The sequence below is a fragment of the Haliotis cracherodii genome, unplaced genomic scaffold, assembly GCF_022045235.1.
Source record: "Haliotis cracherodii isolate W230 unplaced genomic scaffold, xgHalCrac1.p SCAF_2, whole genome shotgun sequence".
NCBI lineage: Eukaryota > Metazoa > Mollusca > Gastropoda > Lepetellida > Haliotidae > Haliotis > Haliotis cracherodii.
The window spans coordinates 53,919,195-53,943,354 of record NW_027266275.1 but is presented as its reverse complement, the minus strand read 5'-3'; the positions used below and the strand labels follow the sequence as shown (position 1 = coordinate 53,943,354).

At 41.9% G+C, this 24,160-nt stretch overlaps 4 protein-coding genes across 4 annotated transcripts; 2 read left to right on the top strand and 2 right to left on the bottom strand.

Annotated features, from left to right (window-relative positions):
• Positions 1 to 4,507: 4,507 nt before the first annotated feature.
• LOC139467677 (uncharacterized) lies at positions 4,508 to 9,610 on the top strand. Its single transcript, XM_071249195.1, has 6 exons — positions 4,508 to 4,544; positions 4,589 to 4,731; positions 7,294 to 7,361; positions 8,096 to 8,277; positions 9,352 to 9,464; positions 9,557 to 9,610. The coding sequence occupies exons 1-6, from the start codon at positions 4,508 to 4,510 to the stop codon at positions 9,608 to 9,610; spliced, it is 597 nt and encodes a 198-aa protein (XP_071105296.1).
• A 48-nt stretch (positions 9,611 to 9,658) lies between these two features.
• LOC139467676 (germ cell nuclear acidic protein-like) lies at positions 9,659 to 10,102 on the bottom strand. Its single transcript, XM_071249194.1, has one exon. The coding sequence runs from the start codon at positions 10,100 to 10,102 to the stop codon at positions 9,659 to 9,661; it is 444 nt and encodes a 147-aa protein (XP_071105295.1).
• A 42-nt stretch (positions 10,103 to 10,144) lies between these two features.
• On the bottom strand, positions 10,145 to 12,664 carry LOC139467675 (streptococcal hemagglutinin-like). Its single transcript, XM_071249193.1, has 2 exons — positions 11,635 to 12,664; positions 10,145 to 11,271 (listed from the first exon to the last, which is right to left on the bottom strand). Exons 1-2 carry the CDS (start codon positions 12,662 to 12,664, stop codon positions 10,145 to 10,147), a joined length of 2,157 nt encoding a protein of 718 aa, XP_071105294.1.
• Positions 12,665 to 13,421: 757 nt separating this feature from the next.
• Positions 13,422 to 22,828, top strand: LOC139467674 (uncharacterized). Its single transcript, XM_071249192.1, has 5 exons — positions 13,422 to 13,538; positions 15,329 to 15,456; positions 15,778 to 15,809; positions 16,522 to 16,837; positions 22,807 to 22,828. Exons 1-5 carry the CDS (start codon positions 13,422 to 13,424, stop codon positions 22,826 to 22,828), a joined length of 615 nt encoding a protein of 204 aa, XP_071105293.1.
• The last annotated feature ends 1,332 nt before the right edge of the window (positions 22,829 to 24,160 follow it).

The following is a 24,160-nucleotide window of genomic DNA, read 5'->3' as shown; positions in this document are numbered from 1 at the left end:
GTCCGTTAAATAATGTTATCTTACTTAAATATATATACAAAGTAAAAAGAACCATAAAATCCAAATGGATCTCAGAACAAGATTAATTTCAGTGCTGCTGCAATCTAGATTTACCCAATCATTCTAGACTTGAGTTGGACCTACAAACGTAAGGTCCAAAGACAACTGTGAAACCCGTATGACATAATCACCATCAAATAATCACTTCTTGTTCGTTTCATTTTTAACGCGTATACTTTCTTTGGCCCGATAGTTTATATACATGTGTATAACGCACAACACCGCATGCATGCAATACCGCGACTTTGAAGTCATATGCTGAAAGCGATGGTTAAAAATCTTTATTTCAAAATAGAATCAAAATTCGTCACGCTGCAATTGCTTCTAAACTTTATTATGGATCATGGAACATTGCCGAATAGAGTCTATGACAGATATAGATGTACACAAGAAATTGTCCTTTGCCTATACAATGAAGTTAATTTCTTGCTGTCGTGTTCTGTATGGCTTTTGAATAAGTAATTTCCAAAGACATTTACTGTTATGTATTTCTTAAATTTATTATGTTATTAATTCTAGAAACATCCTTTCACCCCGAGATCAAAACCAACCCAAAATGTATTTGTAAAAAGACAAGCTATTTTGTATAAATGTCACGATCCTTATTCTGTAAATTGTTATTTTATATGCACAAAGGTCGATAACTTTCATGAGAAATAATGCATTTATGGACTGACTGAGCAGATGAAATGAGAGTGAACTATCGTCAAATAATAAACTTCACTTGTTTATAATTTGTAGAAAACGTGTCGTTCTTATTACAAAGTCGGTTAAAACCTCATTGCAATCAAATCCAGTCTGGTATCATTGCTGATGTGGGGATATACTATTCAAAAGAAATGAAAGAACACCCGAGGTTTCCATAGGACTGTCATGCCATGTCTTTTGAGTAGTATAATACTATACCAAAAAGGTGAAGGAAAGTGGGAATAATCAAGACATATCTTCTGATCTATATGCTATTGGCAAATGGAAATGATATGATTATATCTTTTTGGGAGTAGGCGGTCTGATCTAATTGGTTTTTATGGTTGGTGTGATGAGATGGTGTCGCACTAGGTCGTTAAAGGGTCGTCAGTAATATCGGCTTAAACCAGACAGACATGGCTTGGCCAGACATGCACGGATTCTCCGAGGCATGATTCCGATGAGTCTGCCAATGTCAGCTTTTCTCATGTTGTTCCACTCATCAGTGAGAGCAACACCGAGTTCATTGCGAGTGGTGGATGGATTGTGACGTTGACGTACACGTCTGCCAATGACGTCCCAGAAATGTTCAATGGGTAGGTAGGTTCAAGTCAGGTCTGAGGGCAGGCCATGGTATGACATAGATGGTTTGCTGTTGGATGAACTGGGTCACAATCCTGGAACGACCTTGAAAGATGAAGCGTTTCCCAACACGTCCTGCATATCGCACCTCGAGTGGTGTAATGATGTTGTCCCGACAGTATTGACCTGTTGCAATCGGTCCCTTATCTGAGTGGCAATTTGCAACCGATTTCTTCATACCATCGTTCTGACTAATCTGTTCAGGGCTACAGTTGTATCCCTTGGGCTTCCAGAGCGGCGTCGATCATCGACGTTATGTGTTTGTTGGTATCGGCCTCACAATCTGCCAATGACAGATTGAGAAACATGCACCGTTTGGGCAACAATATTCTGACGTGTGACCACCTGTAACATGCCTATGGCACGTGTACGTTCAGCACTTTGCAAACGTCTCACGTGAATGCGGTTGCTTCCTTAGTGATTAAATGTGTTTAATGACGTGTCTTTAAGAATTTGGTTCCAAGAAAACGGGTTAAGCCCTCATAATCTAATTTTTAGACTAAACTTTTCCCAGTTGATCTATAAACGCATGACTAAATCTGATCCCAGATGATCTAAAGCATGAGTTTACTGAGGTGCGTCGATGCAGTGGAAAAGGCCACATGAGACTCTATAGTAGATAAAGGACTAATTAAGGACATTATCACCCAATAGTTACACGTCCAATTTGTCACACACCTATATTCCCAGTTGTTACACAGCCTGTGAGGCCAGGAGGGGGATAAGTAATACCACCCCTACTGAGTAATAGACCAATCCTAACGTCAACTGGAGGCACTTCAATCAGCAGAGACCATATACATTGATGGAACATCCACTTCCTGTCCTTGCTTGTCGTAAGAGTCGACTAACGGGATCTAGTTGTCAGGCTCGCTGACTTGGTTGATGCATGTCATCGTATATATACATCAAGTACAGGATTACTTTTCTACTTTTCTTGGATCATTCTACTACTTCGGTAACATAGGGTAGACCAGTCAGTGCCGTCAGCCATCACCTGACGTGTAACTAGTGGGAGGACACCTTCCGCTCTACCCAGCTTAAGCAGTCTAAGTTGTAAACTGAACATACGAGACTACAATTAAGATTTGTTATTTCCTTTTCCATTTAATGCAGAAGTAAGGATTTATAAATAAAACAATATAGATATATGTATGTTTGTAGTCATACCAAATGTCAGAATGGCGAATGCACTTGTTGCTGTCAGATATTTACCGAAACGTGCTGGCAATGAGTGAGTGAGTGATTTTGGTTTAACGCCGCTTTTAACAGTATTACAGTTATATCGCGGCGTGTCAGCGTAATGTGGGAGGAAAGTGATGCAGGTCTCAGACGTTTACCACTTCGGTTGCTGGCAATAAGTTCAAGGTTAACAGACAGAAAGATGACACAACATATTGAAGATGCACGGTTCAGCACTGCAAATGTACAATCCAGACCTCCGATGAATCTGCTGCTGAAAGTTGGACCAACTGCACACAACCATGATGTAGACGTGTTCAAGGCGAGACTACTGGAGAGGTCAAGAACAGAGACTACGCTCATCCATCTATGACGTCCAGCTGTTCGTCCAGAGGAAGAATGCTGACCTGATACCAACGCAAGCCCTTCAGCACTGTCCTACATACATCTCTGTGAAATCACCGACTTACAGAAAGGCAGAAGACTCGTCCCAAGGTACCCAAGACAAGACAGTCTTTCCAACTGGAGGGCGAGTCGACAACAACTGAAGCCGGTGATGACTTTCTGATTTCTGGTGAAGGTGACAACAACGAAAGGATTATACTCTTCACCACAAGAGAAAACATGAACACCTCTGTGATGCTGATGTAGAATCTGCTGATGGAAAATACTATTCCTCTCGCAAACTCTTTTTGCAAGTCTACACTCTCACTCTCTTTGTCTACTGTCTGCTGCCAAACAAGACCGAGGCAACCTACACCAGGACATTTCAGACGATACAACAGGAAGCAGAGCGACACCGTCTGCTTCTCCAACCACAAGTCGTTTCAGATTGACCTTGAAGAGGCTCCTGCAAATGCTGCTACTCCTGCGTTCGACAGATTACATTTTGCAGATGCTTCTTCCACTTTGCTGAAGCCATATGTGGAGAAGGATACGTTTAGGACTTGTGTCGCTATACAAGGAGAACCCAGAGTGGTCACACGTCATATTTGTGGCTACATTGATATTTATCAGTGATATCTATATATTCATGTCTTTAAATTGGTATTGTTATTGTTGTATATGTATATATCATGTACAAAGGTTGACATTGTCTGCAAACATGTAAGTTTGCTCTTTGAATTGATTATTGAACCTGATAACCCCTCAGATGAGAATGAAATGACAGCCCACTTAACAACCCATTACCACAAGATCTAATGACAAAAAGTCATCATGCGTGCATTCCCACATGACCTAATCAATTTTGGGTACCTTGGGTTTCAAAAATAGATCAAGTGGGATGACATCAAGAAAACAATATGCGTCTGCTCACAACCGAGTCTAAGTGACAATGGTAAATCTGGCATACACCCCTTGAGTGTGCTGTCCATGGTCACGGGCTTCATTATTATTTTTGGGAGCTTGATTTAATGTTCTTGCCACACTTACTTTATCGAGACATTGGTGTTTCTTCCTGAAGTTTCACCTCAAAACAAAGTATTCCCTGCTTTTTCTGTATGACATATATATTTACTTCTCTTTTCGACAAAGGGTTTGTCTTCCAAGGTTTCGTAAAGACGAAACAAATAAACTACGAACTGATTCATCGGCGGGCAAAAACTGTGTCAAAACTTTAAACAGCTCGAAAAAATTATCTGAGTTTTGTTCCCAGAATGTTAATCACACAGTGGACATGCTTTGATGTTTTGAAACATAATGTTTAGTGGTTCATATACATTTTATATCCCTCCTTTCAGAATAATATGGTGTGCTTTTTTAGCACAGAAAATATTCTGTCTCAAACTGGTCTCTGATGCTTGCGACTTAGATGACGTAGCATATTTATAATATACATCCAAACAGCAGTTAACACAAAGCATGTTTATCACAGGGACGTCCGTAGATTCTGCGAACGTGATCAGCAAAGACGCCAGCAAAGCTAGCCACAACAATGGCGACAACACCTACAAGTTGCCGAAACACCTTCTGTACAGCACCCCCTCCCCTTCACTGGAGCCTCCCCACCACCGAGTCCGGAGGGATCTCACCCTGAGTGAGGACAGGATTCACATACACGGGAGACTCCGCATCATTCACGGGATAGACTGGAACCCGGACTTCCTGTACAGCAACACGTCGGCATTCGTCGACTTGGAAGATAAAATCATCAATCTGGTAAGTTCCGATTGACAGACGACACGCTGTCTGATCGGATGGACAGACAGATGGGGGTGGCTAAGTGTGGCTGCTTAGATGCTGGGTTGTTTATAGAGTGATGGATGGATGGGAAGTGTGATGAATTTATTGATGAAGCGTGGATAGGAGGGTGAGATAGATGGATGATGGATAACTAGGCTTGAAGGATGAATTGCCATTGTTTGAATGGATAGTAAGCGTGATGTATAGGCGTAGATGCAAAGTCCACTTTATTTTAACAATATTGATCCTTGCCATCCATTTTTGTATTTACATTAGATAAAATATATACGTTTCCAATTTGAAATTTCTTCTTAACAGGTCGTTTTAAAACTTTAGGAACCTTTATCTGAGTAGTTGAGACAAATTCCTCATGTTTCAGTCGGATAACGGCCTTCATTGCTTGTATACTGCATACAGCTGGTTGCCATGCTTAACTTTTGCGTGGAGTAAAGATATTGAAATTCGTTATTTTTGCAATCCAATTCTTAATCATACTTCCGAGCAATCAAATTAACACATTGTTGACATCATGAGGGAATTATAGTGAACATACCGCCTCGAAGTAATATTTTTGTCCATATTTTATTGCCCTGTCACACTACAACGTTTCAGAGTAACTTGCACCTAGCGTGTAAAAGAAGGTTAGTACGCTGTCATACATCGAGCTTTCATCGAAAAAACATGATTTTAGCGTATCCATAGCGTATTCTTAACGAGTTAGTAGCGTATCTCTGACTTATACATAACTTATGACAGGGTATAAAAGCGTATTGCCAGCGTGTGTCTGGCGTGTTCAACGTATGGCCAGCGTATACCCAGCTTTTGAGTAACGTATGACTAACGCGCTCAGTGTAGGGGAAAGGTGCCAAAAACGGATCCCTCGGTAATATAACTAGTAGTGTACACCCATTCATCAAATTACAACGAAAGGCGACAGCAGTCTAGATATGTAAAAGGTTCATACGTGCCCATACGCTGAAAATTTTGTGCATGCACTGTTTTTAAGCCTCGGCGTACAACAACGTATACCAGCGTGCTTTTAACGTATACAATTTACACCTAACTTATCCATAGCGTGTTTCAGCGTTGTCGGCGTTTTCACATTCTCATTCGTCGCCATACGTTACTGGTATACGTTGTAGTGTGACAGGGCCATTACAGTCAGTATTCAAAATCACAGGGGGCCAAGTCGTCTAAGGCGCCGCGATTCGCTGTGCAGAGTTGCGTCCCTTGGACACGCCAGAAACCTATTATTGTGGGTCCGAATCCAGGTTCGCCCCAATTATGTTTCTAGGTTTGTCAGCACCATACCCGTATTCGTGGGTTTCACCGAAGTGGTAAACGTCTGAGACCTGCATCACTTAGGGGCTTTCCTCCCACATTAAGCTGACACGCCACGATATAACTGGAATAATGTTTAAAGCGGCGTTAAACCCAACTCACTCACCCACTCGAAATCACAGCATTGAAAACAAAATGAACTGGTGATATAGGACATTATTGGCGATTCTAATAAAGATATACGCTTTTATTCATATAATGGGTAGGTTTCTCGGCAGGATAAAGCCAACGGATAAAAACGATATCCGTTGGGGTCATATGCGGATAGAGATGCAAATATCTAAGGTCAAGTAGGGACTACTTTCACTGTTTATAAACAAACATGGCGTCGCCCTTGTCATTCGGCGATCGAGTCAGAATTAACCATCGTGAATCTGGATAAACTACAGGGATAATTGCTATCATTATCAAACGAACAGTCTAATATACTGAAAATCAGTGTCTAACCGTGACGTAGCTAAGGCATTTTATAAGTTTTGGCAACTTTCGAGATATAAATTTCGAAACAATTTTGCGAGGGCACGAGGCCTAGCCAAGCGGGATCAGTGACCATATCTGTGCTTGTAGACCTTTGTGGCTTGAAACCTTCTCAACAAATCAAAATGGTTGGATTCGGCCGAAATATGTTTGAACTGTTACCTTGTTTCGATTTGTCGCTGTGTGTACATTATGAAAGGACAGACCGACTGTCAACAACGTCTGACCGTGGCCGTGACTCAAAGACTAGGGTTAGAGTAGCTTCCCTTTGACAAAGGGCAGTTACTCTAGCGGACAGACCGATGGATTGCCACGAAAGGCAATTAAAAACAACTGTTGTTTTGCGTATAAGTTGCTTCGCCACTGTATATGAAACAGATTTCAGTTGGAACTATATTGGCTACTGTCACAGTCCTACACACACATCACTTACCCTGTGACGTAATAAATATTAATGCGCGCATTCCAGGAAAACTCGCAATGTTTCGGTAATGTTTGTGAGAGAGGGAAAGCTATTTTGAAGCACAGAATTAAACAATGACATTATATGATAAAGAGGTTATCACGCTTGTGTGATAACCTCTATTTATCCCCCGGTGATATATTTGCATACGAAGGAATTATTGTATCATAGTTCAAAAGAGAGGGTAAACTTGATAGACTGCCAAGTAGTATCACTCACTCACTCATTCATAAATTCTTCATTGTTCTTATTTTCAGCTGGATTCAATACTTCTGTCGAGCTCCCTGTCGGATAACTATCACTCTGCCGTCATCCAAGGCTTCAGGTAGGTCGCATATCTCCTATCAATCATAGCCAGGAATGAATTTCTGTGTCTTTTTTATGAAATGATACATGGAAAAGATTGAATAGTGATCTTTATGATCTAAAATACTTTCACATAACGGGAAGTACGTCATTGCTTATACAGCTAAAAAAAATGAAGAAAAGTCGGTTTGGACACCGCGTTTTGGAACTGTAGGTTTTCTGCGCGCCACAGAAGAATACATTTCTATTGAACAGGAGGGTGTGCACTGTGTGTGACACACTGCACGTGGAGTTCATGTTCTACGTATATTCGTCAATGCATCACGTCGACTCAACGCTGTCGTTGTTGAAATCACTGGCCCATGGGCAAATCTCCCCAATTGTTGTTATGGACTGAACGGGTTATGCAGATTCGCGTCCACTGTAAGAGATTGATTTTTGTAAGTTTGTTCAGCAGTATATATCGTGATTTATTTCAACCTGTTAAATCAGAAAAGGTAAATTGTATTAAGGTATCGATTATTTGATATCCCAGACCCCCGCCCCGAATAACAACTATTCGGTCCCTATATGACATTTCCGACAAGCATGTTACACCCATCAGTTGCCACTTGTAACACACGCTGAGCACAACTGGTATTGACACTTACGTGTCTGTTTCGTGATGTAGACCCTGAGCACAACTAGTATTGTGCACTTACGTGTCTGTTTCGCGATGTAGACGTGACTTTAACCTCGATACTTTCATTTCAGAGAAGGAAGTGTGGAGGTTGATTTCACAATCGTATTGAAGACTCCCAACACAACCAGCAACAGCAGCAGCGACAACTCCACCACCGTCATCGACGGCAGAACCCTCACTGGCGTTTTCATGGACGCACTCAGCAATTCCTCGTCAAACTTCAGCGTAGAAACGAATCAGACAAATTTCTTTGGTCAGTATTGCCGTGTTGTCAGTAATCCAACACAAATTCTTCATGTTACGACATCGTATAACACAGAGTTGGTTAGTATCGGTCAGAATCGGTCTTCAGCAAACCATTCTTGTCTTTTAATAGGCGACTAACGGTTTCGGGTGGTCCGGCTCGCTACCGATGCATGTCATCGTAGCCTAATTGCGTAGATCGATGGTTATGACGTCAGTCACTGGGTTGTCTGGTCCTGACTCGATTATTTACATACCGCCGTCAAATCACTGGAATATTGCCAAGTGCGGTTTTCAATAACAAACAAACAAACAAATTAATCAAAATCGAATAGCATAAAACAATACAATGAGAATTGAAAAGCGAACATATTGACATCCAAAATACAAATTATAAAGCCTGGTACTATGTAAAGTTACTTATTATACAAACTTTTTATTATACATTTCTGTCGATCTGAGAGTGATGACTCGAGGTTTAATGTCCCTTCTACATGCCTCATAGCCAAAACTGGGGCGGCGTGTAACGGTTGAAGCATCACAGCGAAGTGAGTGATTTGTGTATTGCTCTTAGCAATACTCCAGCAATACCACATCGGGAGGCAATACATGAGCTTCAGTCATTATACCCATGTAATAAATCGAACCTTCGGCGTGACGAACGAACACTTTAACAACTAGGCCACCCAAACGTCCCCAGTCACACCGGAGACCCATGAGTACAAAGCGTGAATCCGTTTCTTGGAGTCCAAATCTTTGATATGGCTGGACTGTTTCTTAAAATGGCGTACAATCATACCCACTCACGCCGCCGTGGTATAGTGCCCTTCCTGGTATGCAGACACACATGTTGCTGTAGAAGTGCAATAACCTATTACATGACGTTAACCCCATTTCACCTCAGCCCAATGCCACACTCTAAATCGCATTTGAAAGATGGAACAGCATAGATTCCAGTCACATCAGGTTTCCTCGATTTCACCCCTCACATAGTTACATAATAAACATATCCTTTTTTGTCATCATCAAATACCTTCTAGTAATGCCTTGAGATGTATGACGTGTTTGTGCTTTTTGTTGACAGAGGTCGTGATTGAGTCAGCAGCCAGTATCATCAGCCAGACAGACTCTACAGAGACTCTGAGTTCTCTGATGTCCTCCTACCTTGAACTCACCACCCAAGGACAGTCCTCAGACGTAATGTCCTCACCGACTAGCTCACCAGAAGCAGTAAGCCTCATTACAAGTTCGCCAGTAAGTGACCTTTATTCTGATTCGGTTGTTGATAGCTCGCATGGCTCGTCAACCGAACTACCAAGCGCTGCACTGCTGACATCTGTTAGTCTGCTATCTCAACACTCCTCCGAGTCCACTGTGTCTTCATCCGAGACTCAAACAGCAGAGCAAACTGATCCCACCAAGCAACTGTCAGCTTCTGCTTCTGTCATCTTATCTACAGATGCTACTGCTATGCTCTCATCTGAAGCTTCATCAACTGCCCATTCATCTACTATTTCATCATTCGTGACATCATCTTCATCTTTGGCATATGCTGATTCTTCTGTTATCTCATCTGAAACTCCATCAACTGTTTCTTCATCTGCTGCCTCGTCTACTGTAATGCCATCTTCAGCTGATTCGTCAACTGTAATGTCATCTTCAGCTGATTCATCAACTGTAATGTCAACTTCGGCTGATTCGTCTTCTGTAATGTCATCGTCGGCTGATCCGTCTGCAGGTTGGTCTGCTGTAATGTCATCTTCAGCTGAAATGTCTACCCCTTCGTCAACCCTGATGTCATCTTCGATCGAAACCGCTGCCTCTTCACCTACCATGTCATCTTCAGTTGATTCGCCTACTGTAACGTCTTCTTTGGCTTATTCGTCAACTGTAATATCATCTACAGCTGATTCGTCTACTGTCATGTCATCTTCAGCTGATTCGTCAACTGTAATGTCATCTTTAGCTGATACGTCAACTGCAATGTCAACTTCGGCTGGTTCGTCAACTGTAATGTCATCGTCAGCTGATTCGTCAACTGTAATGTCATCTTCAGCTGATTCGTCTACTGTAATGTCATCTTCAGCTGATACGTCAACTGTAAAGTCAACTTCGGCTGGTTCGTCAACTGTAATGTCATCGTCAGCTGATTCGTCAACTGTAATGTCATCTTCAGCTGATTCGTCTACTGTAATGTCATCTTCAGCTGATACGTCAACTGTAATGTCATCTTCAGCTGATACGTCTACTGTAATGTCAACTTCGGCGGATTCGTCTACTGTCATGTCAACTTCGGCTGGTTCGTCAACTGTAATGTCATCGTCAGTTGATTCGTCTACTGTAATGTCATCGTCAGCTGATTCGTCAACTGTAATGTCATCTTCAGCTGATTCGTCTACTGTAATGTCATCTTCAGCTGATACGTCAACTGTAATGTCAACTTCGGCTGGTTCGTCTACTGTAATGTCATCGTCAGATGATTCGTCTACTGTAATGTCATCTTCAGCTGGTTCGTCTACTGTAATGTCATCTTCAGCTGATACGTCAACTGTAATGTCAACTTCGGCTGGTTCGTCAACTGTAATGTCATCGTCAGATGATTCGTCAACTGTAATGTCATCTTCAGCTGATTCGTCTACTGTAGTGTCATCTTCAGCTGAATCGTCTACTGTAATGTCATCTTCAGCGGATTTTTCTTCTGTAATGTCATCTTCAGCTGATACGTCTGCTGATTCCTCTGCAGTTTCTACATCCACGATCCCATTAGAAGCTTCGCCAACTGCCATTCCATCTGCTGCTTCTTCAACTGTGATATCAACTTTAACAACTGCTGATTTCGCTGAACCTTCCACAACTATGACCCCAACTGATAATCTATTACCTTCATCACTGGTCACCTCAACTGAAGCTGTGGCTTCTCCGCTGGAAAGCCTATCGTCGACAGAATTCACAAAGGTAACACAGGCCCATACACTTGAATCATTCATCACTAACTTTTCGGAAACTATTGCAGAAACATCATTATCATTATCATTATCGTCATCGCTTGCTTTAACGTTGATGCCCCCAGCTCCTACCCTCTTCAGCAGTGATGCAGGCAGCACCACCGAAGACATATCATTTTACACTGAACATGTTTCAGTAGGAAGTAGTGGCATTGCGACGTCTGATTCATGGTCTGAGTCAACAGTAATGTTATCTTCAGCTGATTCATCAACCGTGATGTCATCTTCGATCGAAACCTCCACCACTTCACCTACTATGTCATCTTCAGCTGATTCGTCAACTGTAATGTTATCGTCAGCTGATCAGTATGCTGATTCATCAACCGTGATGTCATCTTCGACCGAAAGCTCCACCACCTCACCTACCATATCATCTTCAGCTGATATGTCAACCGTTATGTCATCTTCAGCTGATTCGTCTACTGTAATGTCATCGTCAGCTGATTCGTCAACTGTAATGTCATCTTCAGCTGATTCGTCTACTGTAATGTCATCGTCGGCTGATTCGTCCACTGTAATGTCATTGTCGGCTGATCCGTCTACTGTAATGTCATCGTCGGCTGATTCGTCAACTGTAATGTCATCTTCAGCTGATCCGTCTACTGTAATGTCATCGTCAGATGATTCGTCAACTGTAATGTCAACTTCGTCTGGTTCGTCTACTGTTATGCCATCTTCAGCTGATTCGTCCACTGTAATGTCAACTTCGGCGGATTCGTCAACTCTAATGTCATCGTCAGCTGACTCATCTACTGTAATGTCAACTTCGGCTGGTTCCTCAACTGAATTGCCAGCTTCGGCGGATTCGTCTACTGTAATGTCAACTTCGGCTGATTCGTCAACTGTAATGTCAATTTCGGCTGATTCGTCAACTGTAATGTCAACTTCGGCTGATTCGTCTACTGTAATGTCATCTTCAGCTGATTCGTCAACTGCAATGTCAACTTCGGCTGATTCGTCTACTGTAATGTCATCACCAGCTGATCCGTCTGCTGATTCATCAACTGTGATGTCATCTTCGATCGAAACCTCCACCTCTTCACCTACCATGTCATCTTCAGCTGATTTGTCTACTGTATTGCCAGCTTCAGCGGATTTTTCTTCTGTAATGTCATCTTCAGCTGATACGTCTGCTGATTCCTCTGCAGTTTCTACATCCACGATCCCATTAGAAGCTTCGCCAACTGCCATTCCATCTGCTGCTTCTTCAACTGTGATATCAACTTTAACATCTGCTGATTTCGCTGAACCTTCCACAACTATGACCCCAACTGATAATCTATTACCTTCATCACTGGTCACCTCAACTGAAGCTGTGGCTTCTCCGCTGGAAAGCCTATCGTCGACAGAATTCACAAAGGTAACACAGGCCCATACACTTGAATCATTCATCACTAACTTTTCGGAAACTATTGCAGAAACATCATTATCATTATCATTATCGTCATCGCTTGCTTTAACGTTGATGCCCCCAGCTCCTACCCTCTTCAGCAGTGATGCAGGCAGCACCACCGAAGACATATCATTTTACACTGAACATGTTTCAGTAGGAAGTAGTGGCATTGCGACGTCTGATTCATGGTCTGATTCAACAGTAATGTTATCTTCAGCTGATTCGTCAACTGTTATGTCATCTCATGCTGATCCGTTTGCTGATTCATCAACCGTGATGTCATCTTTGATCGAAACCTCCACCACTTCACCTACTATGTCATCTTCAGCTGATTCGTCAACTGTAATGTTATCGTCAGCTGATCAGTATGCTGATTCATCAACCGTGATGTCATCTTCGATCGAAAGCTCCACCACTTCACCTACCATGTCATCTTCAGCTGATATGTCAACCGTTATGTCATCTTCAGCTGATTCGTCTACTGTAATGTCATCGTCGGCTGATTCGTCCACTGTAATGTCATTGTCGGCTGATCCGTCTACTGTAATGTCATCGTCGGCTGATCCGTCTACTGTAATGTCATCGTCAGCTGATTCGTCAACTGTAATGTCATCTTCAGCTGATCCGTCTACTGTAATGTCATCGTCGGCTGATTCGTCTACTGTAATGTCATCGTCGGCTGATCCGTCTACTGCAATGTCAACTTCGGATGATTCGTCAACTGTAATGTCAACTTCGTCTGGTTCGTCTACTCTAATGCCATCTTCAGCTGATTCGTCAACTGTAATGTCATCGTCAGCTGATTCGTCCACTGTAATGTCAACTTCGGCGGATTCGTCAACTCTAATGTCATCGTCAGCTGATTCATCTACTGTAATGTCAACTTCGCTTGATTCCTCAACTGAATTGCCACCTTCGGCGGATTCATCTACTATAATGTCAACTTCGGCTGATTCGTCAACTGTAATGTCAACTTCGGCTGATTCGTCTACTGTAATGTCAACTTCGGCTGATTCGTCTACTGTATTGTCGTCATCAGCCGATTCGTCAACTGTTATGTCATCACCAGCTGATCCGTCTGCTGATTCATCAACTGTGATGTCATCTTCGATCGAAACCTCCACCTCTTCACCTACCATGTCATCTTCAGCTGATTCGTCTACTGTATTGCCAGCTTCGACTGATTCGTCTACTGTAATGTCAACTTTGGCTGATTCGTCTACTGTAATGTCAACTTCGGCTGATTCGTCCACTGTAATGTCAACTTCGGCGGATTCGTCAACTGTAATGTCAACTTCGGCTGATTCGTCTACTGTATTGCCAGCTTCGGCGGATTCGTCAACTCTAATGTCATCGTCAGCTGATTCATCAACCATGATGTCATCTTCGATCGAAACCTCCACCTCTTCACCTACCATGTCATCTTCGGCTGATTCGTCTACTGTATTGCCAGCTTCGGAAGATTCGTCTACTGTAATGTCAACTTCAGCTGATTCCTCTACTGTGATGTCATCGTCAGCTGATTCGGCTATTTTATTGTCATCTTCAGCCGATTCGTCCACTGTTATGTCAACTTCGGCGGATCCGTCAACTGTAATTTCAACTCTGGCTGATTCGTCTACTGTAATGTCATCGTCGGCTGATCCGTCTACTGTAATGTCATCTTCAGCTGATTTGTCAACCGTAATGTCATCTTTAACTGATTCGTCTACTGTGATCTCATCTTCAGCTGATTTGTCTAATGTGATGTCATCTTCAGCTGATTCGTCTACAGTAACAACATCTGCTGATTTCGCTGAACCTTCCACAACTATGACCCCAACTGATAATCTATTACCTTCATCACTGGTCACCTCAACTGAAGCTGTGGCTTCTCCGCTGGAAAGCCTATCATCGACAGAATCCACAAAGGTAACACAGACCCATATACTCGAATCATTAATCACTAATCTTTCGGAAACTATTGCAGAAACATCATTATCATTATCGTCATCGCCTGCTTTAACATTGATGCTCCCAGTTCCTACCCTCTTCAGCAGTGATGCAGGCAGCACCACCGAAGACATATCATTTTACACTAAACATGTTTCAGTAGGAAGTAGTGGCATTGTGACGTCTGATTCATGGTCTGAGTCAACAGTAATGTTATCTTCAGCTGATTCGTCAACTGTTATGTCATCTCATGCTGATCCGTTTGCTGATTCATCAACCGTGATGTCATCTTTGATCGAAACCTCTGCCTCTTCACCGACCATGTCATCCTCAGCTGGTTCGTCTACTGTAATGTCATCTTCAGCTGATTCGTCTACTGTAATGTCATCTTCAACTGATTGGTCTACTGTAATGTCATCTTTAGCTGATGCGTCCGCTGATTCCTCTGCAGTTTCTACATCCACAAACTCATTAGGAGCTACCATGTCATCGTCAGCTGGTTCGTCTACTGTAATGTCATCTTCAGCTGATTCGTCAACTGTAATGTCATCTTCAGCCGATTCGTCAACTGTGGTCTCATCTTCAGATGATTCGTCTACTGTAATGTCATCTTCAACTGATTGGTCTACTGTAATGTCATCTTTAGCTGATGCGACTGCTGATTCCTCTGCAGTTTCTACATCCACAAACTCATTAGAAGCTACCATGTTACCTTCAGCTGATTCGTCTAGTGTAATGTCATCTTCATCATCATTAACAGGTTCCAGTGCTCCCGAGTCAGCTGCAGTAACATCACAAGAAGCTTCCAGCTCAACTTCAGTAATGCTGGAGACATCTTCACCGATTACGTCCGACAGCAGTACAAGACTTTTGACTGAAGAAAGTGGACAGTTCTCAACATCGGTCGAGACACATGGACTTACTACTGAAAGTAGTTTTGATGTTAGATCCACATATATTCCCGGATCGTCATCCGATTCCATAATCTATTCAGTGGGATACACAACAAATGAAGTTTCAACTAGTATTGGTCATCCATCATCAAGTTTAGATAGCCAATCTTCATCAAGTTATGGTAATGCTGCAGTGGAATCATCAACATTCACAGTGCACAATTCCCCTTTAGGGAGTTCAACAACAGTTGTCCCTGTTCTGAGCAGTGCTATTCCTGTTATAACAGAATCATCTTTGTCCAGTTCATCCGTGGAGCAGGTTAGTTCAACTCCATTACGTAATGGTATGTCAGATCATGTGTATTCCACTGTTTCATCCTCAAGTGCAGAAATAGAAGGAGCGTCATCCGTTTTTCCAGAAATATTGGTGTCACCTCACCAGTCAACACCTCAGCAAACTTCAACACCTATTCAGGCATTGTCATCACGTTATTCGATGCTAGAAAGCAGTACTGGAATATTTTCTGAAAATAGTATTTTTGAATTTACATCATCAAATGACTTGAGTGACTTAAGTCCAGCACTGAGCAGTCCTCAGAAAGTAGCATCTTCAACTGTCATGTCGTCAGAAGCTGTAACATCAACGATTAACAGTGACGACAAAACATTGAAATTGAACTCCTCTTCATCATTAATTTTAAGCAGCAACAGTGACTCGGTTCCAAAATCCACAGAAGCACCCCATGAACCATCTTTCGCCGAGGAAACATCACTATTTGTATTTGAATCATCAATAGCAGTTCCTGTAACAGCCAGAGTTTCGACTTATGGTTCATTGTCAGTGTTAAGCAGCATAGCAACTACTGATGGACTGCATGAACCGTCACTCGCCGAAGAAACATCACTGTTTGTTTCTGACTTATCCTCAAGGTATATTGTCGCTCTTGAAAGTGTACTAGAAACTGCATTTGGAACATTACAAACAACTTCAGATGTCTACCCTGTATCCTCTACTGTGGAACATCACACAGCAATCAGTGGCATGGATGAAACTGGCACACCTTACAGCATCAAGGATGCATCAGAACTGGTAACACCATCAGCAGCAGCAGAAATTTCATCTGACACTGATCAAACCTCAACCGTTCATACTACAACAGAACATATATATTTATCATCCCTGAGCAACATTTCATTAGCAACAGAGATGTTGTCAACAATAGTTTTGGCAAGTTCCAAGATTTCATCAGTTAGACAGTCATCAATAGTTGAAATTGTCTCATCAAGCACTGATACACAGGTGACACCAGACGCCTCACTTGATGTCACCTTTAGAGAACCTGGAGTGTCAGTAAATAATGAATACCCAATTTCCTCTCCAACCGTACAGGCTACATCCGGAATTACTGAAGCCTCACCAGGAGTGATTGCCTCATCAGTATCAGAATTGACATCAAGTGCCCTGGGTATCTCAGAACTATTTGAAGAATCTTCATCTCAGGGAATCCTACCATCGATACCTCACGTGTCATCAATTTTTATTCAGGTGACTTCCGAGATCACAGATGTCACAGCCACCTCATCGACAACGCTATTCGATATTAAGGAATCACCTTCCGATTATCAGTTCACCCCTTCAAGTGCTCATATAACTTCATTTCAATCTCCATCCCTTGGCATCAGGACATCAATATCTGCAGCATCAACTGCAACCCATTCTACCGATCCACCCATCATCAGTTCTATGACTCAGGTATTAGATATTGTGTCAGATAGTTATGTTACTGCTTCAGTGTCTAGTAAAAATAATGCTGATGTTCAAGAAAGTAATTCTCACTTGGATGGATATTTTTCCTCACCAAGTACATCGCCGTCAGTTGAAACACCTTCATCAATGGGTGGTATCTCCTCAGTATCTAATGTAGCATCAAGTGATACTCACATCCTCTTCTCAACACTAGACCTAATGACATCAGAGATTATCGAGGCCTCACCAGTTGTTCCTGTTTCATTTACTAAAACATCATCTAGCGCTGATGAAAACTCCGCAGCAAGTTCCAAAGCCACATCTAAGGACATTGATTCATCACCAACAGTAGGTAGTGATAATGCCACCCCTTCGACAGATATCCCTGAAACTATATCATCAGTGTATGAGACAACATTGAACACTGATCAAGTCATCATGTCGCAAACCCAAGTTACATCTGACACCACTGAAACTATTTCCGTGCAAATTATATCATTATCACCATCCATTGGGGCTTTATCAAGTGCTGAACAGGTCATCTCAACAAGTACCCAAGCTGTTTCAAAAGGTACCAGTTCAATTGCCATGATCTCAACAACTATTGAGGCATCATCTATCCCTGATCAAGTATTGTCATCCAGTGACCAATCTTCATCTGAGGCCAGTGAATCGTCCTCATCATATGGCATAGCTGCTTCGGCGATTGAGGCATCATCTAGCTCTGATCAAGTCACCTTTTTAAGTGTTCAAGCTATATCTGAGGCCACTGGAATCTCCTCATCTCTGGTTGATTTTGACATATCATACACCACTGATCAACTCATCTCGTCAGATGGCCATACTTCCATTGCCTGGTCATCACTGTGGGGCATTGAGACAGCAGCATTTGCAGCATCAACAAGTGTCCCTGTTTCAACCACAGCTGAGAACATCATTACGACAACTCAGGTATTAGATATTGTGTCAAATAGTTCGGTTACTACTTCTATGTCTATTGAAAACTATGTGTATGTGTCAGATAGAAGTGCATTAGACCACCTTCTTACATCAACAAGGGCTCAATCAGAGATCATTGCGACTTCATCGTCAGTTGATCTAGTCACTGCAGTGAGTGAAATGACATCTGTCACAGGAATAATCTTCTCAGCAAATTCCGAGGTCACCTCGGAGATCAATAATACATCACCAATAGTGGAAATGGATCATGTCATCACCTTGCAAGATATCATTTCAACTTCATCATCAATAAATGGTATATCACCTAGCTGTGAACAAGTCATCTGAGTTACCCAAGCTAGATCTGTGGCCACTGGACTTCACTTGTAATTTAGCATGGCCTCCTCAATAGAGGGCACAGAAACTTCCTCATCTGTAGGCATTATATCGCCGATGATGGAAACACCCTACAGCACTGATCAAGTTAGCTTGTCAAGTGTCCAAACTAGATCTGAGACCACAGAAACGTTTTCATCATATGACATGATATCTACGGCGATTGAAGCTTCATTTAGCATTGATCAAGTCATTTCAACAAGTGCCCAATCTACATCTGAAGCCGTTGAAACTTCCACGTCATATGACATGGTCTCCTTTGCGACTGTGGCATCATTCAGTGCAGGGCGAGTTAAGTCGTCAAGTTCTCACACCACAGTTGAGGCCACCGAAACATACTCAATAGTGAGTATGGTCTCTTCAGCTGTTGAGGCATCATCTAGCACTGTTCAAGTCACCTTTTTAAGTGTCCAAACTACATCTGAGGCCACTGAAACTTCCTCATCAGTTGGTATGGACCTCTCAGTGATTGAGGCATCATCTACATCTGATCAAGTCATCTCAAGTGTACAGTCTATATCTAGAGGTTCCTCAACATATGGCATGGTCTCCTCAGCGATTGAGGCATCATCCAAAACTGATGAAGTCGTTATATTTAGTATCCAAGCAACATTTTAGGCCACTGAAACTTTCTCGTTCAAAAACATGGTCTTCTCAGCGATTCAAGTGTCATCCAGTGCTGATCTAACTATCTTTTCCAGTGCCCAAACCTCTTTTATTTCTTCACCATTGTTGGTCATAGGTATATCAGCATTTGTGGCAGAAACTGCAATTAGCCCCGTTTCAACCACAGTAGTCCTCACCAATACATCTTTCATCACTTCTGCAGCTCAGGCATTAGATATTATGTCAGATAGTTCTAGCACTGTTTCAATAACAATTGTTATGTATCAGAAACTAGTTATCCATTCAAATATCGTCAAACACAGATGGAATCTACTCACCAAATGGTCAGATATCTTCAGAGATCATTGGCACTTGGCATCATTTGGTCCTGTCTCTTTTCCGAATGAGGGGCGGTCGGGTAGCCTAGAGGTTAAAGCGTTCGCTCGTCACGCCGAGGACCCGGGTTCGATTACCGACATGGGTACAATGTGTGAAGCCCATTGCTGGTGTCCTCTGCCGTGATACTACTGGAGTATTGCTAAAGGCGGCGTAAAACCATACTCACTCACTCACTTTTCCCAATGATGATGAAATCATGACACCCGGTGCCCTTGCTGTATCAGCTCTATATGTTGATGCCTTTTCACGGGTCATCACACCAATTGCACCTGAAGATCGGTTAGTTTCCACCCTACAACTGATCGAACTGAAACACAACCATGGAGAGTTCTTCAAGTCAAATCAAGCATATATACGTTATAGAGGTTTGGTACATTTCGTCACCTCAACTGTGTTATCAAAGAAGACTTCTGTCTTGTGACAGTGAGTAATGACAATGGTTCTATCCCCAGTCATCCTCACTACACTTGAGCCCAGTATTTCAACATCCCCCATGACTGATGCAGACATAACAGCCACACCACTATTCAAATCAAGATCTTACTACATCATTCGTTTTGTAAATTGGCAGAGAACACATTACATCACTTCACTTAGGGACCAACCATTTAATTATGCTTCAGTGTGTTGAAGAAAAGACATTGCCAGGGACAAAAAGTACATCGTTGCAAGTTGTGTTTTTTTAAAAGAAAGTATTTGGAATCATAGTTTTGCTTTTATTAAAGAAATATCTGCTTTTGTTGCTAAAGCTGAAACAATATCCAGTCACCATACAAAATTCCTGAATCTTCAGTGTCAGCTATAACTGGCGCACTGTCACCAAGTGACCATCTACCCACAATGAGCAATAGGCTAGCTGAATCTTCAGTCTCAGCAATAACTGGTGCACTGTCACCAAGTGACCATCTACCCACAATGAGCAATAGGCTACCTGAATCTTCAGTGTCAACAATAACTGGTGCACTGTCACCAAGTGACCATCTACCCACAATGAGCAGCAACCTATGAGTCGTCGTGTCAACAGCTGGTTCCACAGCAAGCACAACCATCTCATGTATTTGAACATCCACTCCTGCTTTGTCTGTTTCTGTCACTGATATATCAACTCAGAATCTGTCACCTACAGATGTAATCCTAATAATTTCACGTTCAATCTCTTCTTATCTTTGTTCATCTTATTGCAATCAATCTTCCCACCGCCACAATTGTGTACTAAATCTTCAAATTGATCACTGAAAGCAATGTTGGTAAATCACATACCTAAATAGCTTTCACGTTCAATTTCTTCTTATCTTTGTTCATTTTATTGCACCATTTATAGTCACTTAGAAAGTAGTGTTAAGTCAATCTTCATGTTGTCACAATTGTGTCCCAGCTCTTCAAATTAATCATTGAAAGTAATGTTGGTAAATCACGTACCTAAATAGCTTGATACATCGTCAGTCGAAATAGAAAGTACTACACAGAACTTTCAACTCAAAACATTTTGCTTAAGGAAAATATGACGTTTCAACTGAAACTAATATGATGACCCAAACAAGTGTTTCAGAGATTTTCATAACACCCTGTATTTAGTTACCACAATATCAAAGTTTATCAAGTAAGGTTTTGTCACTACATGTCCCAATCCACAATCGGATTCATCAGTGGAAGATTAAAAAAGAACAGAATCAACATTAATGTGGACTTCTCAACATGCGTTACAGTAAGCAATATGTTATTCTTTTATTGGAGGAAGGTGTAAGTACGAGGGCTGGCTGAAAAGTTCTAAGCCTAAGTGGGACATCTCAATCGGATTGAAACAAACTTTTGCCACCAACAAGTACAATCATTTAATGAATCATAGACATAAGAACTGCAACTGTAGTGTTATTATTGTCTTTGTACCAGACCATCTTGAACCTACCCATTGAAACAGCAGAAATGGACAAAAGTGGCTATAGAGCAGTCATCAAGTACCTACAACTGAGAGGGCTAACTCCAACACAAATACATGCTGACATGGTCTCCACTATAGGGGATGATGCCCCTTCCTTTACCACTGTAAAGAAGTGGGCTGCGGAATTCAAGCGTGGCAGAGAGAGCCTTGACGATGACCCGCGTCCAGGAAGGCCTTCAACAGCAACCATTACGGAAAACATTACCTGGGTTCATGACATGGTGATGGCTGATCGACGACTGACCACTCGACATATTGCAAGTGTTGTGGGCATCTCTCATGAGAGAGTTGAGCACATTATCACCAACGAGTTGTGAATGACAAAAGTTTCTGCAAGATGGGTGCCATAGCTCTTGACAGCGGATCAGAAACGTGTTAGATTCCTGACGTCCCGTGACAATTTATGCCGTTTTGAAGCAGATCCCGATGATTTTTGGCCCGATTTGTAACCATGGATGAGACCTGGATTCATCACCTTCAACCAGAAACCAAAATTCAGCCTAAACAATGGAAGCATCCGGAATCACCAGCCCCTCAAAAAGCCAAGTCGGTTCCTTCATCTGGAAAGGTGATGGCTTCAGTCTTTTAGGATTCCAAGGGTATTCTGCTGATTGACTATCTTGAAAAAGGCTGGACTATCAATGGAAGATATTATGCTGACCAACTGAGATAGCCGCGTGAAGCTATCAAAGCTAAGCGACGGGGTATGCTCACTAAATGAGCCCTGTTCCACCAAGACAATGCTCCTGTTCACAAATCGGTGGTTGCCATGTCAGCGATCCATGATTGTGGCTTCGAACTCATTGACCATCCCCCTTATTCACCCGATTTGGCCCCGTCAGACTTCCACCTGTTTCCCAAAATGAAAAAGGAACAAGCCGGTCGCCATTTTCCTTGTAATGATGACGTCATTTCCGCTGAGAATGACTTTTTTAGGGTGTCTGAAGAAAATTTCTTCTTGACCGGCATCCAGGCCTTGCAGCATCGCTGGCAAAAGTGTGTAAACCTGGAAGAGGACTATGTTGAGAAATAAATGAAAACCATCGACTTGGTACGGGTCTTACACAGTTAGGCTTAGAACTTTTCAGCCAGCCCTCGTATATACAAAAAACTGATTTCAATGCTCACATCATAGATACGCCAAGCGATTTCTGAATTACCTTCAGCTCCATGAACAAGTGAACCATATTCGCCAGACGAGATGGTATCTGCAAACAATATAACATCATGTTCCTGATCAATTATTTCCCTGATATCTCTTGAGCTAACCACCCTCTGCTGTCTCCACAGTGCTTTCATGGACCCAAGTTGATGAAATTATTTCCTATAGCTATGGTGATTCCAATACTTTCATTTCCCAATTATATTCTTTGTTCCTATTCAGTGAAATCAGACAAATAATCAAAGATAGCACTTATGCTGACTGAGTCATAGTTAGGTAAAATAATGTAATTTGTTCACAACTTAGACCATTATCTTGTCTCTCCATAAAAAGCATATCAGCATCATCTGTATATTAATCTGCTCTTGAAGTAGAAATTTAGCAACCAAGCCTTCCTCAACTGACCCTTCAAATAACATGCTTCAACTGTTATCCAAATCAACTGGAAGATCGAAACGGGTAAAACCTGACGTATGCCATGTCATATTCTGACAGTGTCTCTCAATATAAGAGTAATATCATGCATGTTTTACTGAGTAGTAGTAGAACTGTTATCCTCCATTCCTGAAACTTCATCTTACGAATTCTCATTATTTTACCAAAATAAATGAAACCCACAAGCGCACAATAAGTGGATTTCAATACTGTCTTCATGTTGGTGCTACACCTTCAGCCGTACTTCATAATCTTCCATATATGACACTGCTACGGATAAATCACCAAATGCCAATGTACATATACAGTATATCATATACTGGTCTTTGTACACTTGCAGTCGTCCTCAGATTGTCAGTATTATTCTGAACTGACCGCTCAATTGGGCATGAACGTATGTCATCGGGTGTACATATTTATGTGTTCTGGGGTCTTCAACATTGTTTCTCTTCATCTCCCAGTTTTATATCTGTCTGTATATCTATATCCTAGAGTACACATCTCTGGACATGATACAAGTATCATGCTATCCAGATAACCGACCAGATAAACAGGAAACCATCCATCCTTCCTTCATCTATTATTGAAAGAGAGACTATCGCGATCGTGATAATGAAAACAGCCCACATCTGACAGTCGATAATCGTCGTGTCCCTTACCTCTGAACAATCAGTAACACGTTCTTATCACTTATTTGTTATGTTATGAAACAACATAGTCTCTTAACAACGCATGTCAACACCTACACTTACATCTACTTCATAGAATTTGCTATTCACATGGACAACCTGTGAAGATCCGGGTTAGAATAGGTCTTCAGCAACCCATGCTTGATGTAAAAGGCAACTATGTTTGTCGTAAGAGGCGACTGACGGGATCGGGTGGTCATGCTCGCTGACTTGGTTGATGTATGTCATCGTAACCCAATTGCGTGGATCGATGCTCATGATATCAATCACTTGATTGTCTTGTCACATAGCCGTAATATTGCTGAATGCGGCGTTAAACAGCAAACAAACAAACATTCACATGAACAGGAGCAAAAAT

Coding starts and splice junctions, on each gene's coding strand:
- LOC139467677 (XM_071249195.1), top strand. CDS start 4,508: ATGGCGACAACACCTACAAGTTGCCGAAACACCTTCT. Junction 4,732..7,293: donor AAGATAAAATCATCAATCTG/GTAAGTTCCGAT, acceptor TCTTATTTTCAG/CTGGATTCAATACTTCTGTC. Junction 9,465..9,556: donor CCCAAGGACAGTCCTCAGAC/GTAATGTCCTCA, acceptor GGTTGTTGATAG/CTCGCATGGCTCGTCAACCG.
- LOC139467676 (XM_071249194.1), bottom strand. CDS start 10,102: ATGGTAGGTGAAGAGGCAGCGGTTTCGATCGAAGATGACATCAGGGTT.
- LOC139467675 (XM_071249193.1), bottom strand. CDS start 12,664: ATGAATGATTCAAGTGTATGGGCCTGTGTTACCTTTGTGAATTCTGTC. Junction 11,272..11,634: donor AGCTGAAGATGATATGGTAG/GTGAGGTGGTGG, acceptor TTTCTGCAATAG/TTTCCGAAAAGTTAGTGATG.
- LOC139467674 (XM_071249192.1), top strand. CDS start 13,422: ATGCCATCTTCAGCTGATTCGTCAACTGTAATGTCATCGTCAGCTGAT. Junction 15,457..15,777: donor ACCGATTACGTCCGACAGCA/GTACAAGACTTT, acceptor CTGTTATAACAG/AATCATCTTTGTCCAGTTCA. Junction 16,838..22,806: donor ACCTTTAGAGAACCTGGAGT/GTCAGTAAATAA, acceptor CTGTCTCCACAG/TGCTTTCATGGACCCAAGTT.